Source organism: Salarias fasciatus, chromosome 11, assembly GCF_902148845.1.
Source record: "Salarias fasciatus chromosome 11, fSalaFa1.1, whole genome shotgun sequence".
NCBI classification, from domain to species: domain Eukaryota; kingdom Metazoa; phylum Chordata; class Actinopteri; order Blenniiformes; family Blenniidae; genus Salarias; species Salarias fasciatus.
The window spans coordinates 2461450-2473628 of NC_043755.1; the positions used below are offsets into that span (position 1 = coordinate 2461450).

At 40.7% G+C, this 12179-nt stretch overlaps 2 protein-coding genes across 4 annotated transcripts; both read right to left on the reverse strand.

Annotated features, from left to right (window-relative positions):
* Window positions 1-3305: 3305 nt before the first annotated feature.
* malsu1 (mitochondrial assembly of ribosomal large subunit 1) lies at window positions 3306-6021 on the reverse strand. Its single transcript, XM_030102575.1, has 4 exons — window positions 5636-6021; window positions 4898-5073; window positions 4734-4815; window positions 3306-4631 (listed from the first exon to the last, which is right to left on the reverse strand). Exons 1-4 carry the CDS (start codon window positions 5946-5948, stop codon window positions 4477-4479), a joined length of 726 nt encoding a protein of 241 aa, XP_029958435.1. The 5' UTR covers window positions 5949-6021; the 3' UTR covers window positions 3306-4476.
* Window positions 6022-7163: 1142 nt separating this feature from the next.
* On the reverse strand, window positions 7164-12141 carry smpd5 (sphingomyelin phosphodiesterase 5). Of its 3 annotated transcripts, none has more exons than XM_030102527.1 (9): window positions 12002-12141; window positions 9387-10096; window positions 8871-9236; window positions 8565-8640; window positions 8306-8446; window positions 8109-8198; window positions 7953-8016; window positions 7704-7857; window positions 7164-7524 (listed from the first exon to the last, which is right to left on the reverse strand). In XM_030102527.1, exons 2-9 carry the CDS (start codon window positions 9987-9989, stop codon window positions 7420-7422), a joined length of 1599 nt encoding a protein of 532 aa, XP_029958387.1. In that variant the 5' UTR covers window positions 9990-10096; window positions 12002-12141; the 3' UTR covers window positions 7164-7419. The 3 variants fall into 3 exon arrangements, with proteins under 3 accessions (XP_029958387.1, XP_029958386.1, XP_029958385.1); XM_030102526.1 differs by having other exon boundaries at window positions 8871-9239; XM_030102525.1 differs by having other exon boundaries at window positions 8871-10096.
* Between the last annotated feature and the right edge of the window lie 38 nt (window positions 12142-12179).

Below are 12179 nucleotides of genomic sequence, written 5' to 3' on the forward strand. Positions count from 1 at the left end.
AGTCTAATCATTCATTCCCAATGTGAGGCTGAAGCTGCAAACAGACTGATCAAACCATAAATGCTGTGAAATCTAGAAGTAAGCTCTAATAGGTTATTTAACAAAAAAAAAAAAAAGAGCTTTTCGAACAAAAATAACAACTTGCTTACTGTTAAGATGCTGCCGTAGTCGGTATTCTCGCCGTTCAAAACACCTCTGGCTGATTCTCATCATTGCTCCTGTTTTATACAGTGTGCGGTGCTGCGTGGGGAGGGCGGCTGCTTCTCTTTTAGGCTTCCTCACAAACATCCATCAACTCAACAGTTTTCTTGTAGTCTTTAAGGCAAACATGGAAATATCCAGTTATACTTGCGACGCAAGAATTAAAACAGGTGCTCTGCAATAATGATTATTGTTATTACAAAAGATTTTGTCTGTAAACTTTTCACAAAAGCCAAAGAATTCAAATCCACATGTAGTAATATTTAGCGTTGGTTTGCTGAGAAAGCTTCTTCTTTCTACTCTTTAATTGACAACAGTCAAAAGAATACTGAGGTATGTGCTGCTTTTGAATTCCATTTGCTTTAATGAAGAACAACTTTCTCTCCCAGTGAAAATGAAAGAATCATAAATTTGACTTTTTAAAAAATAGATAAAAAGAACAAAAACAGTGCACATTAAGGTAGTGCAAGTGTGCATTTTTGAAATTAGACCCAATGCTCAAGAATATGTTGAAAATCCAGTTGGGAATTTGAAGTTTGAGAATTTAAGGCTAGAAGTAGCATGTTCTATAAAACTGCACCCAGCACAGGACAAAGATGTTTAGGAAGATGTGAGGGTCTAAGGCGGTGGTTGCTTCGTTTTGTCTCGTTACTGTGAATTTGACATATTCACATTATGCTTATTCACTGTTTTTTTATTTTTACCAATCAATGTGAGGCCCTCTGAGGCAACTGCTGTTGTGATACTGGGCTATACAAAAATAAATTGATTGATTGATTGATGGATGGATGGATGGATTGAGAGATAGATGTATGGATTTGATATACTAAAGTCTTGAAATCCCCATTAATCACACCGTGATTCCAACTCTGTTTCAAAGTATTTGGATGAAGGGTTAATTTTTTTTTGTGGGGAAGCCCCAAATTGTTGAAGATTAAAGCGGGGAGAACATTTTCTTGACTTTGATGTGAGCAAAATATAGTTTCTCTTTTGTTTCTCACCAGATTTTGACAAGACATCTGGAGGATGAAGTGTGGCACAAGCGTCTTCACTGGTTCGGTCTACTTCAGCTCACGACTGGCCGTGATAAAGCTGGTGACATCTGCCTTCTAATGGACCGCGAGGTTTCTGTTGCTTAAACATGAAGGTGCTGAAGATGATTCTGCTGTTTACTTGCTCATCTTGTCACCACTCTACATGGATGCAAAACAGCGAGACAACAACTTCACTCCCAACACCGACTGGCAAGCAGTTGACTTAAGACAATAACTACGGCAATTTTGATCAGACCGGCAAGCGTGGCACCAAAATTGCAGCAAGTCTCTGAAGAGAGGACAGTGATTCACACAAACCCTTCAAATTCCAATCCCAGCTGATGGAGGGCACAAACTGCTTTCAGCCCTTAAAGGGTAAGGCAACTTTAATGGCAACTATTTTCTTTGAGGAGCACTTGTTTGAAATCTGACAGCAGATTGGTGGTATTTTTCCAGTGACAGTCATGAGGACTGGATTCCGAAGAGGGTGCAAGTTTCTTAGGAGAAAGTATGAAAAATATGAACTATTCAGTGCCGCATTACACAACAAATACAGGTGCATTTCAAAATATTAGAATATCATTTATTGTATTGTTTTGACACACTATACTTTTGATTTGTATGATATAATGGCTAAAAAGATAAGGATCGGAATACAGGCGAATTTGTATCAAATAAAAAAGGACAGTTTGACTTTGAATAATATTATTTTGGGGGGTTCCCCATTGTATTTCAATTTTTTAATGGGTCTGAAATTATATTTAATATCCAGAATTATTGAAATTTGAAACAAAGGCCATTTTTGGCAGCTCAAAGTGTATTATTGTTCAGCAAATCATTGAAACATTGCTCAATTTAAAATGTCCTGAGCATTTACCACAAAAAACATTATATCTTCTGTTCCATTACAACAAAACAATCCTCAACATGAAACGATAGAAGCTTGCAGGACATTTTCACCAGTAAAACGAAGACAGAAGACATATTTCATTACAGGATATATATGCATTACTTCAGGGTTATAGATGGCGAACTCAAACTGAAATGTATCTTCATTTCACAGAGCCAGTGGTCAATAGATGACTGTAGCCTGCAGGGCGAGAGCCCGGTGGATGAAGCACACAGAGCTTTCAGTGTCATGTCTGATACAGATGATGCTACCTGGTAATAGTCCTTATTAACTCTCTGTACCCAGAGACAGCCAATTACTGTGAGTGTCACCTCCAAGGCACAGACCGCTATGAAAGACTGAAACGCTGTTTTTAACGTGTTTATTGTGCATGTAGTAAAATGTTGCACATATGAGACCACTGGGCTCAGAGGCTCTGTCTTTTTTCAAGGAAACAAATGATTCATACAGGAATGAAATGAACAGTAATGGATGAATATGTTCATATGTGAGACTTTAAGATTCCATTTACATATGGAAATATTTTCTGCATGCTCAATGCAATGAAACACACACATACTGATCAGAAAATGAAACACGTGAGGCAGATGCTTGACAACTGCTCCTGCTCACTAATCTCCCTTTCCTTCATAATCTTTTCTATCAAAGATAATGAGAACTCCATGGCTACTAATGCTCTGACACCAGTGGTGGGAATGAAACGATGAAAACATTCACCACAGTAACAACTTTGAGTGAATCACGAAGCTAATCTCTTTTGTGCCTCTTTTTTTAGACCTCAATCTTGTAACTAGAGTTGTTTACAAATTCAAAACAAAGATGTTCGATCTCTGAAGAGAAGTATTTCAATAAGCAAAATGATAGTCAGTTCAGAATTAATATTCAGATTACACAGTCTACAAACAGACGAAAAAGGTTATTTTTAAATATTGCTTAAATATATAGAAAAATGAGAATCCTTCATTTTTATTCACAGCATGTAAAAAAAAAACCACTCTGCTCATTGAAGAGTCCCAAAACACAGGTGGCGTCTTCCTGCTTCATTACATTTTATGACATTATTTTACATTTAACTAATGTTCCGATAATTTAATGAAACAGAATAGTGACTTATCTCGCAGGGAGGTTATGAGTGTGTGTGTGTGTGTGTGTGTGTCTATATTCAGGCACATGCTGCTTCCCCTGAAAAGCGATCTTCTCCACAGATATTTGAAGCATCTTAGTATTTAGCAGATTAAACTGTCAGAGTATTTCAGCGCTATAAAACATCTGATTTATCTCTGACTGGAAGAAAAGCAACATTTTGATGGAGTGTTGGTTCGTGTGTGTACATCCTCAATGAAAGACCATTTGACTGAGAAGTTTGACTCTTGAAGAATGTTTGCAATTGACAGACTGTTCTACTGCCCTATCGGTCTTTGCTGACAGATTTCCGAGGCAGCTTGGCCAGAAAGTTCTGCTTTCTTGGAAGAAACAATTTGCTTGGCTGAAAAAACAGTTTATTGGTTTGTTTTGATGACCCAGTAAATCTTTTCTCTTTTAGGAGAGAATTCTTCTACAACTTAGTTTTTGTAAAGTTTTTCGGAACGGTTGCCTGAGGACGGGGGTAAGAAAATACACTTCACTTTCATTCTATTTGGAGATTTTGATCACTACTTAAACAACATTGTAATGGACTGTTTTTGGACCCCAATAATTGGCTTCATTTCAACCATATGTGAGCAGAAACTAAGAAATTTACAATAAAAATTCAATACATTTATTAACATTCACAAAGTTTCAAGACAATGAAAAATGATTTGTAAGCTTTCACAAATTTACAATTGTTATCTTTTAATTTAATGGTGAAATACAAGTCAAATGAAAAAGTGGATACTTTCCAGTCTCTAAGCATTTTTCAATATAAAATTACACAACAGATACACATTATGTGCTCAACTGTCATGCAGAAGTATCTCGATCATCAAGAGACTGGTGACTGTGGAACAAAACCTCCTGGATGCATATGAAGCTGAAGGATGAGAATTCTTTCAAACACAAATTCTAATATCCTTGGTCAGGACTTGTCTTAGGTGCAAAATCGACATCAACACTACCAATGCATCAGCCCATCTTACAATGTAACGTCTTAAGTGAAAACGCAAATTGACACAATTTTCCCCAAAGAACACTTGGTGACTGAGGAGGCCTTAATTTTTGATCTCCGCCTCATTAAAGGGAAGATGAGTGTGTGAAAGTTGGCATTTCCTTGCAGTAAAGACAGTATAAGACGTTACTTGAAATAAATGAGTGAAGACTGTGCACAAGTTACATGATTGGTGCTCGATGATTTCACTTTGTCATTTCAGGATCCAACACAAAATCTTCTGGTATAATCTCAGGAGGGATGCTCTTCAGCTGCTCATCATAGGCACGCAGAGTCCAGAGCTTCTCCAGCTCATATATTTCTCTGGTCTCTGGTAGCATGAAGTGAACGACCATTTTACCTGACATCAGGAAAACAAATCCGTTACTACAATAAAGAAAATCAAAATTCATAAATAGACAAAAGGATTTTACACCCGAACAAAACTCATACATTTACATACCAAAGTCGATGCACATCCAGTCCTCTGTATCTTTCCCTTCAATCTTTACATTGGGATCAGCATCCTTCTTCAGAAACTTGTACTGGAGAAAAAGTATTTCTTCCATCAGTTTTAACAAAACCACATGTTTCACACATCATGCACAAAATAATAAGTTTAGTTACCACTTTGAGCGTATAAAGCGCCATTGCGCGGAGATGTCTAGTCGATATGCCACTGACGACGATAAAGTATTCGGCATACTTGATGTGTTCAGGTACTCTGATCACACACAGGTCTGCTGCATTTTCCTGACGCAGCAGAGACACCAGGACATCGAGGCTGAATGTCACTGAAGGGCCTGGACAAAAAAGAATATTCAAGAAGTTGGTGGTTTGTGGGACAGTAACACCCAACTAAGCAGTCATTGAATGCAAGTGTGAAAACAAAGGTGCTGTAGTTGAAGTAACAGCACAGGAGTACAAGGGGTTTTGATCTCCACTTCAAATTGAGAATCGATCTAAAAATAAAGACAACTGTCACATCAGTAGGCTGGAATATTGTAATGGTATATTTCAATTAAAAAAGAATCTGACAGGTGCAGCTCATCCAGAGTTCTCACCAATAAAAAGAGAGTGGAGCACATTACACCTGAGCTTCACTGGCTGCGTGTGTGTAAGATCCACAAAATCTCACTTGTGGTCTATAAAGCTTTGACTGGTCTTTACCCACATGTCAGGTTTGCTTGTAGAATAGGAAACACTCACTCATATAAAAAGAGGTTAACTGACAGAAAAAAATTAGTCTGATAATATTCAGAATTCAAGGTTGTAAATGTATGTGTCTGGCTCTTGGGCTATGGGCTCTATCTACTGACTGCGCTGTGCAAATAATGCTCTTTACGCATTCGACTCTTTACTTACTCTGCCTCACGGAGGTGTTGTTGTCCGCGTTTTCTTCATCCACCTCCCGTGACTCCTCTTCAAGCCTGGCAGTGTTTGTCGGACTTGTTTTTTCAATGCTGTCTGAATAAAATCTTCTGGACAGAAGGTGATAATTCAACACAGAAACTGGATGCCAGACTCGACACGAGGCGGACTTCTCTGTAAAACCAGAGGTCGAACAAAGACTGTGACTCTGAGAGCAGACACACCCAAAGGCACTCTGCTGTTTTAGTCTAACATCGCTTCTCATTAATGAAATTAGCAGTTTTCTGGAGCGAAACAGAACACTCATGATTATCACCTCACTTTAGTTCACCAGTGAAGCTAACTGGCTAGCTTCCGTCAAGGCTAAAAACAGGAAGTATTCTTTGTCCTTGGCTTTTGATTGGTCCGTGTGACTTCTTTGTTGGTGTCGGGACGTGTAACGAATCAAACCCGCCCCCCGATGGTCACGGTGAGTATTACGACGTTAGGAGTACATTCAACACCATTGTTCAAATTCATTTGAAGTTTTTCTGATATACACTTTGGCTTGGCTCTAGACAAATTGTAATGCATTCGCTTTACAGACTACTTAATGAACAATGGTGGAAGGTGTAGATGTTTTGATAATACCATCATTTTGTGTGTTTCAGTGGCCTTCCAGAAAGAAAAAGAAATACTTTTATTCATCACACAGCAAAAACATTTTGAAGTATTGCTCCAAACCAAATAGGAAAAGCAGAATACATAGAAAAGTAAGTTAGATATCAAGTAAGACAGAATGAAATTAAATATTATGTACAGGCTTTGCAGTGACTAGGAGGAAATTAACAGGTGAACTAGCAAACACTATTTACAAGAAGGAATTTGAAAGTGTTATTTCCAAAGAAAGGATCTCCTGTGGTGTTCTGTGTAGAGTCTGTTGCTGAATGTGCTCCTGCTGTTGACCAGGACATTGTGTCGGGTGAGAAATATGACCTTATATAGTGTTGTGGTCTTTCACTTCTCGTGACCCACTTTCTTCCTTCTCTCACCCAACCTTCACCAGACTATGTAACCATTTTTTTTAAAGTGCATAAAAACACAGTAAACATTTGTGCTTTACTGGTAGAAAAAGCAGAAATCGTATTTCCAAAATAAATACTGTCTTGTAAAGTAGCTACTGAAGAACCTATTTTTAGTGGTTGTTTATGCTGCCTGTTACTGTGAATTGCTAATTTGCTCACAGTTTCCATAAATCATATTTTTTTTTTTTTTATTATTGCGCAGTAGCATATTCACCCAGCAAAATATCTGATAACAAAGGTTGGTATGTACAGTTTGTGTGAAGGGGGAAAATGATCAAAACAAAAAGTAAAAACACTCATACTCTCTCACTGACTTTTTTTTTGTTGCACTTCCCTATTTGCTTTGTGCATTGTTCCATTGTGGGATATCGACCGTACGCAGTATTAACGTCAGTAACTGACCTACACTTGCACTGAGCTATATGGCTGTAATGAGCAGGACAACATAAAGGCAAAAATACCGAGCAAAAATCTCTTGGCATTTATTTATATAGTAAAACTGTTCCAGCAAAATATTCTAAAAATATGCAAATTTACAAAATGCCCACCTTTGGCCTGAAAATTTGTTCCCATATAAAGTTGGATATGAAAAATCAGTACATTCATTAAAAAAAATCACCTTATTGTAATATAATTTCAAAATACATATTCAAGTATGTAATCATGACATCCGTACAACAGCGAACGTTCATTTTGATCCCATTGATTCAGTTGTTATTCATTACTACCAGAGTCCATAGTGATATTAAGTCTCAAGCCCACAGGGATGTGGTCCGTCAGGCCTGCCAGATGTGTAATGAAGGTCACCTCTTCGATTTCCTGGATGGATGTAAAGAAAGAGACATTGTTTTGTTTTCATTAAAGAAAAAAGTGCTGAATCGCCTTAATGGAGGCCAATGGTCGGTACTTGTTTCATTTACAAATATAAAGCTAATATTTCAGGGTGTCAAGCCATCAAATAGAAGTTAATGAGGACACAGGAAGGTAAAGAGACGTACTGTTCGTGTTGAAACGGAGCTTTCTCTGTAGAGGAGGTAGTCGATCCGACGTCCAATCCAAGGCTGGCCGTTCTCGGGGTAAACCAGCGGCAAGCCTGCTGCAGGGACAGGAGGGCAGATGTACTGCCTCCTCAGATCCTCTCTCTCCAGAGCTCTGCAGAGACACACCAGGAAGCGACAGCTCTTACTATTGCCAATAACAAGAGAGCAGAAACGTTGCCATGCTGAAGGCAGCAGAGCCGGGAGTACCGTTGTAAACCTTCTGGAGTGTTGACGCTCTCGTCGTACAGGGTGGGCTGCTTCAAGAGAGTGCCTTCAGGAGCAAATCACAGGAATATCTTAGAAAGGATCAGCACTGGCGATACACTGCCGGTACGCACAAGTTTACTGTGACTTAGTACAAACCAATAACCCAGGGCTTCTCTTTTCGAGGTCCTGCTCGACAAGGGTCTCTGTATTCAGTGAAAAGGCTGTGGTTCTGTTCCAGAGTGTCATCTTTCAAAAAGTGAATATTACAAAAAGAAAAGGTCATTAAGATTTTTAAAAAATAAATTTAAAAAACATCTAAATGTGATAATTAACTAAATGAGATATGAACACACCAGGTGAGCAGTTGTCAAAGTTAAAATCGCCACACAGCACATCAAAAGCCACCTCCTCCTCCTGCCGTTTGTGAACCGCTTGGAAATCCCCGATCCACTTGGTTACCATGTTCAACTGGTCACAGCGAATTTTCCCCTCACCTGATAAAACCACACCGACAAAAAAAAAAAAAAGAAAAAATAAAGGTTCTATGGCTTTCCTCAAAGAAAATACTGAATTTTTAACACATCCACAACCCAAATCCAAAATGCGACTTGCCTTCTGGTGCATGAAGATGTGTGCAGTTAAAAAAGCCCACAACTTTTTTCTGTTTCTGATTGTGTCCGATTAGCAGCTAGAGAGTTTCAAAGAAAAGCAATGAAGTTACAACACAGTGTGTGTGTGTGTGTGTGTTCATACAGAGACAAAAGCATAGATACTCTACTCATTTTATATAAGCTCTTAGATGTGTGAAATAATGCTTCATGTTTGACACATATTCAGACGGATAGACTCTCTTTCACCAGTTTTCCAGGAAAATCAAAATATTGCAATTGCAAGAGAAAAAAAAAATAATGAGGGCACCTTGGTACAAAGTAGGCCCTTGGCCGCCAGAGCGTCCTCCCCTCGGCTGTTCGGAAAACAGTGGTACTCGGCCTCGAGCACGGGGAATCGGCTGGCCACAAACAGGCCGCTGTTGAAGAACTTGAAAGAGTTGCATCCGCATGGCGGCTGGCAGGCGTACAGGCCGACGTCGTACAGTATGTGTCCAAACACGGGCTTCAGTACATTGGTGAGCTTCTGCGCAGCCCTCTTATCAAACACCTCCTCCAGGCACAGTATGTCCACATTAGCTGGAAACAGTGACGACACCTCCCAGGGCACGTCGTCCTGCTCACGCAGACCTTGGGACAGCAAAGCTCGGGGGGCACTCCGGTGACTCTCGTGGCCCTGCTGGTTAGAGTTCTGATTAGAATTTAAGAGCGGGGTGGATGGATCATTGAGGAGGTGCTCTGTATCATCTGGGGGGGGGCACACCACACGACTACTGGAGTCTGAGACGTCAACGTGTTGCTCAACAGGGTCAGGATGGTGACTTACTGGGGTGGGAGCCTGTCGGTCCGTAGCCCCATATGTGGATGAGCTTGTAGGGAGCATGCTGTTGGAGGGGCTGAGAGTGCCGCAGCTGCTGGGGGAGTCTATAAAGATGCGGATGTGGGGTCGACACACGCCCTGCACAATGCGCTCGCCGATGAGAGCTGCCCGGCGCTGACTGTCCCCCAGGTTGTTAAAGCGCGCCAAGCTATCCGGGAGCAGACAGAGGTTAGCCGACGCAAAGCCAAACGACGCCTTCCCAGTCAGCTCGAAGCCCCGGTGCGTCTCCATCTCCAGGGAGGCGGGTCTCTCCCGGTGGTAGTAGAACGGCCTGCGGCAGGCCTGAAGGGGTGCCCACAGCAGAAAGCCCAGAAAAGCCAGGGGGGTTGTTAATAGGAAAAGAACGAAGAACGCGATGGAGCCAAAGAAGACCTTGAGAGGGTGGAGGTAGCATTCCTGCTCCTGCCGCTGTGTTCTCTCCAAGGTGGTGGACTTGCACACTGCAATGAGGCGGTCAAGAAACCAGAAACACGGCAGGATGAGGGCCCATCCCACAGCATGGGCGCCTGCAACACACCCATTAGGAAAGGGAGAGGCCTGCAGGGCCATGCCTCCGCACCGTCTCTAGGCTACAATAGGAGCGAATCACATCAAGATTTCCTCGTCTGGCTTCATCGATGTAAGAATTCTCTCCTTCGTTGGGCTCCGGTGGGAAGCTGAAACAGCAGAAGGAAACAAAAATGTTCAGCAGTTACTGCAGAGCATTGTAAAACAGGTTCTACCGACTGTGATCAGACTTGTGATTTCAGTGATTTTAGAAAACAAAACAAAACCAGCACTTGTACAAACAGGTGCACAGGAAACAGCAGATTGACTAACCACACAGTTATAAATGGGAAACCATCTCTAAGCAGCTTATAATCCAGCTGCGGGCTTGTTGCTACGAAGGGTTGTAGTAGTAGTGGTGGTAGAAGTAGAAGCTTAGTTTTGAACACGTAAAAAACAACACAACCTGTGCCCGTCTCATTTACATGTATGAAAGAGACTAGAGCAGTGCATTTAATCCTTCCCCTTTGCATCTTTGTCATTACCTTGATTTCCAAAACATAGTTTTACAATTAACATCAATTTCTGTGCCGAAAAGTCAGCAGTAATAGCACATCCATCACTCTATACAGCATCATACTCAAACAAACCTTGCCAGAATCAACTCCTCTTATCTCTTTTTGACTTGACATAAGTTTGACAATCGTCCAGTCTCCATATTATTTATTCTATAATTTTGCGTCACCTATGGTGAAACAAAAACCTTTCAAGGTGCTACAAATTTTGAGTTTTAAACTGTAACCTCCCATCATAACCATTTTCTGTTTCACAGAACAATTTTTGAAAATTGTCTGGTAATAAGTTATTCTTTGTTTTATTTATTTTTTGAATTGTTGAAATTCCACAAAATCCATTAATTTCAAAGTTTTTGATGAAATACAGTGTATTTGTGTTCATGAAAGCCAGATTTGTGTACAATTCTTATTTCTCCTTTTTGCAGGAGTCTTTATTTCCCCATACTTCCACACAGTAAGTTCGACCACATAAAATCAGTGAATTTTAAAGAATATAAAGAGATGTCTCGTGTTGCGTGTCCTTAGCTTTGGCCTGGACTTTGATGCTCCTAGATATTTTGTTTCAGACATGCTTTGCACTCCACCCTATCTGTATCTACATGTTCTATCTGAACATTTACCTGATTATTCATTTTACATTTTCCAAAAATCATGATTTTTTTTTTACATAGACATTGTGAAAGATTTCAAAAAGGGAAGTGCACTTAAAAATCTCACTGAAAGCTTCATCTGCACCTGTGTGTGTTTTAACAGTGCAAAGATAGTATCTAAAGTCTCAGGATGTGTACTTGTACAAGGCATGACAGACGTGTTAGTAATCTTGTGCAGCTGCATTTTGTGACACCAGATGATAAAATGTGTGGCATTATATGCCATAGTTGAAATCAAACTGACCGTGCAGCTTTACACATGCAACTATTTTAGTAGACTCGATTTCCAGTGCATCGTTCACATTCTGTTGGGTTTTTACATTTTTTGTAAGATCAGCTCTATCACATGGCGTCCTGTGTTATCAGAGTTTGAACCTGAACGCGTCGTTTAACGCCACCGTGCTGCGTTCACGGGTTCACTGCACACTTCAGCTCTCCATCAGCCGGTGCTTGGGGGGAACGGAAGTCATACAACCGTGAAGCGAAAGCTCCCTGGATGCTGTATCCATCACACGATCTAAAACCCGAACCAGAACATACTTTGAAAGCGCCCATTCCCATGTAGTGATTCTAGAAGCCAGAGACAAAAGAAGTGAACTTCCTGTCTCATACAGGTAGATTACGATGAGTACAAAGGTGGCAGCTCTCAGGTATGATCAAGCTAACAGATTAACCTCGACAACTCGCGATCACACTGGACTGGACCCGACTGCTGCTGTTTCTCCGTTTGTAGCGACTGATGCGCGTTTAAATAATCCCCCACTGTAAAGGAGTTAAACATTACAGGCGACACCTGGCACACAGCAGTGCTAGCTTAAAACAGCTGACGTGAAGCCACAGATGATCTTACCTTGAGACGTGGACTGTCCACGTGACCAACCCGCTCAGAGAGCAACCTGTTCACGGGTGATCTGTGATTGAATGTAATTACTTTTCTGAAATACGCTGGGCATGAGCTGAAAACGGATGATCAGACCGGAAAGGCGACCGTTTATAAACATAACCCCGCCCAGGTCCAGTCGGCTCGC

What these genes read in the sequence shown, in the direction of transcription:
- malsu1 (XM_030102575.1), bottom strand. Translation starts at nt 5,948, where the DNA reads ATGAGTGTTCTGTTTCGCTCCAGAAAACTGCTAATTTCATTAATGAGA. An exon ending in CGCTTTATACGCTCAAAGTG is followed by an intron (nt 4,816 to 4,897) that starts GTAACTAAACTT and finishes CTTTTTCTCCAG; the next exon opens with TACAAGTTTCTGAAGAAGGA. An exon ending in CTGGATGTGCATCGACTTTG is followed by an intron (nt 4,632 to 4,733) that starts GTATGTAAATGT and finishes TCCTGATGTCAG; the next exon opens with GTAAAATGGTCGTTCACTTC.
- smpd5 (XM_030102525.1), bottom strand. Translation starts at nt 9,989, where the DNA reads ATGGCCCTGCAGGCCTCTCCCTTTCCTAATGGGTGTGTTGCAGGCGCC. An exon ending in ACATCTTCATGCACCAGAAG is followed by an intron (nt 8,447 to 8,564) that starts GCAAGTCGCATT and finishes TGGTTTTATCAG; the next exon opens with GTGAGGGGAAAATTCGCTGT. An exon ending in CTTTGACAACTGCTCACCTG is followed by an intron (nt 8,199 to 8,305) that starts GTGTGTTCATAT and finishes ACTTTTTGAAAG; the next exon opens with ATGACACTCTGGAACAGAAC.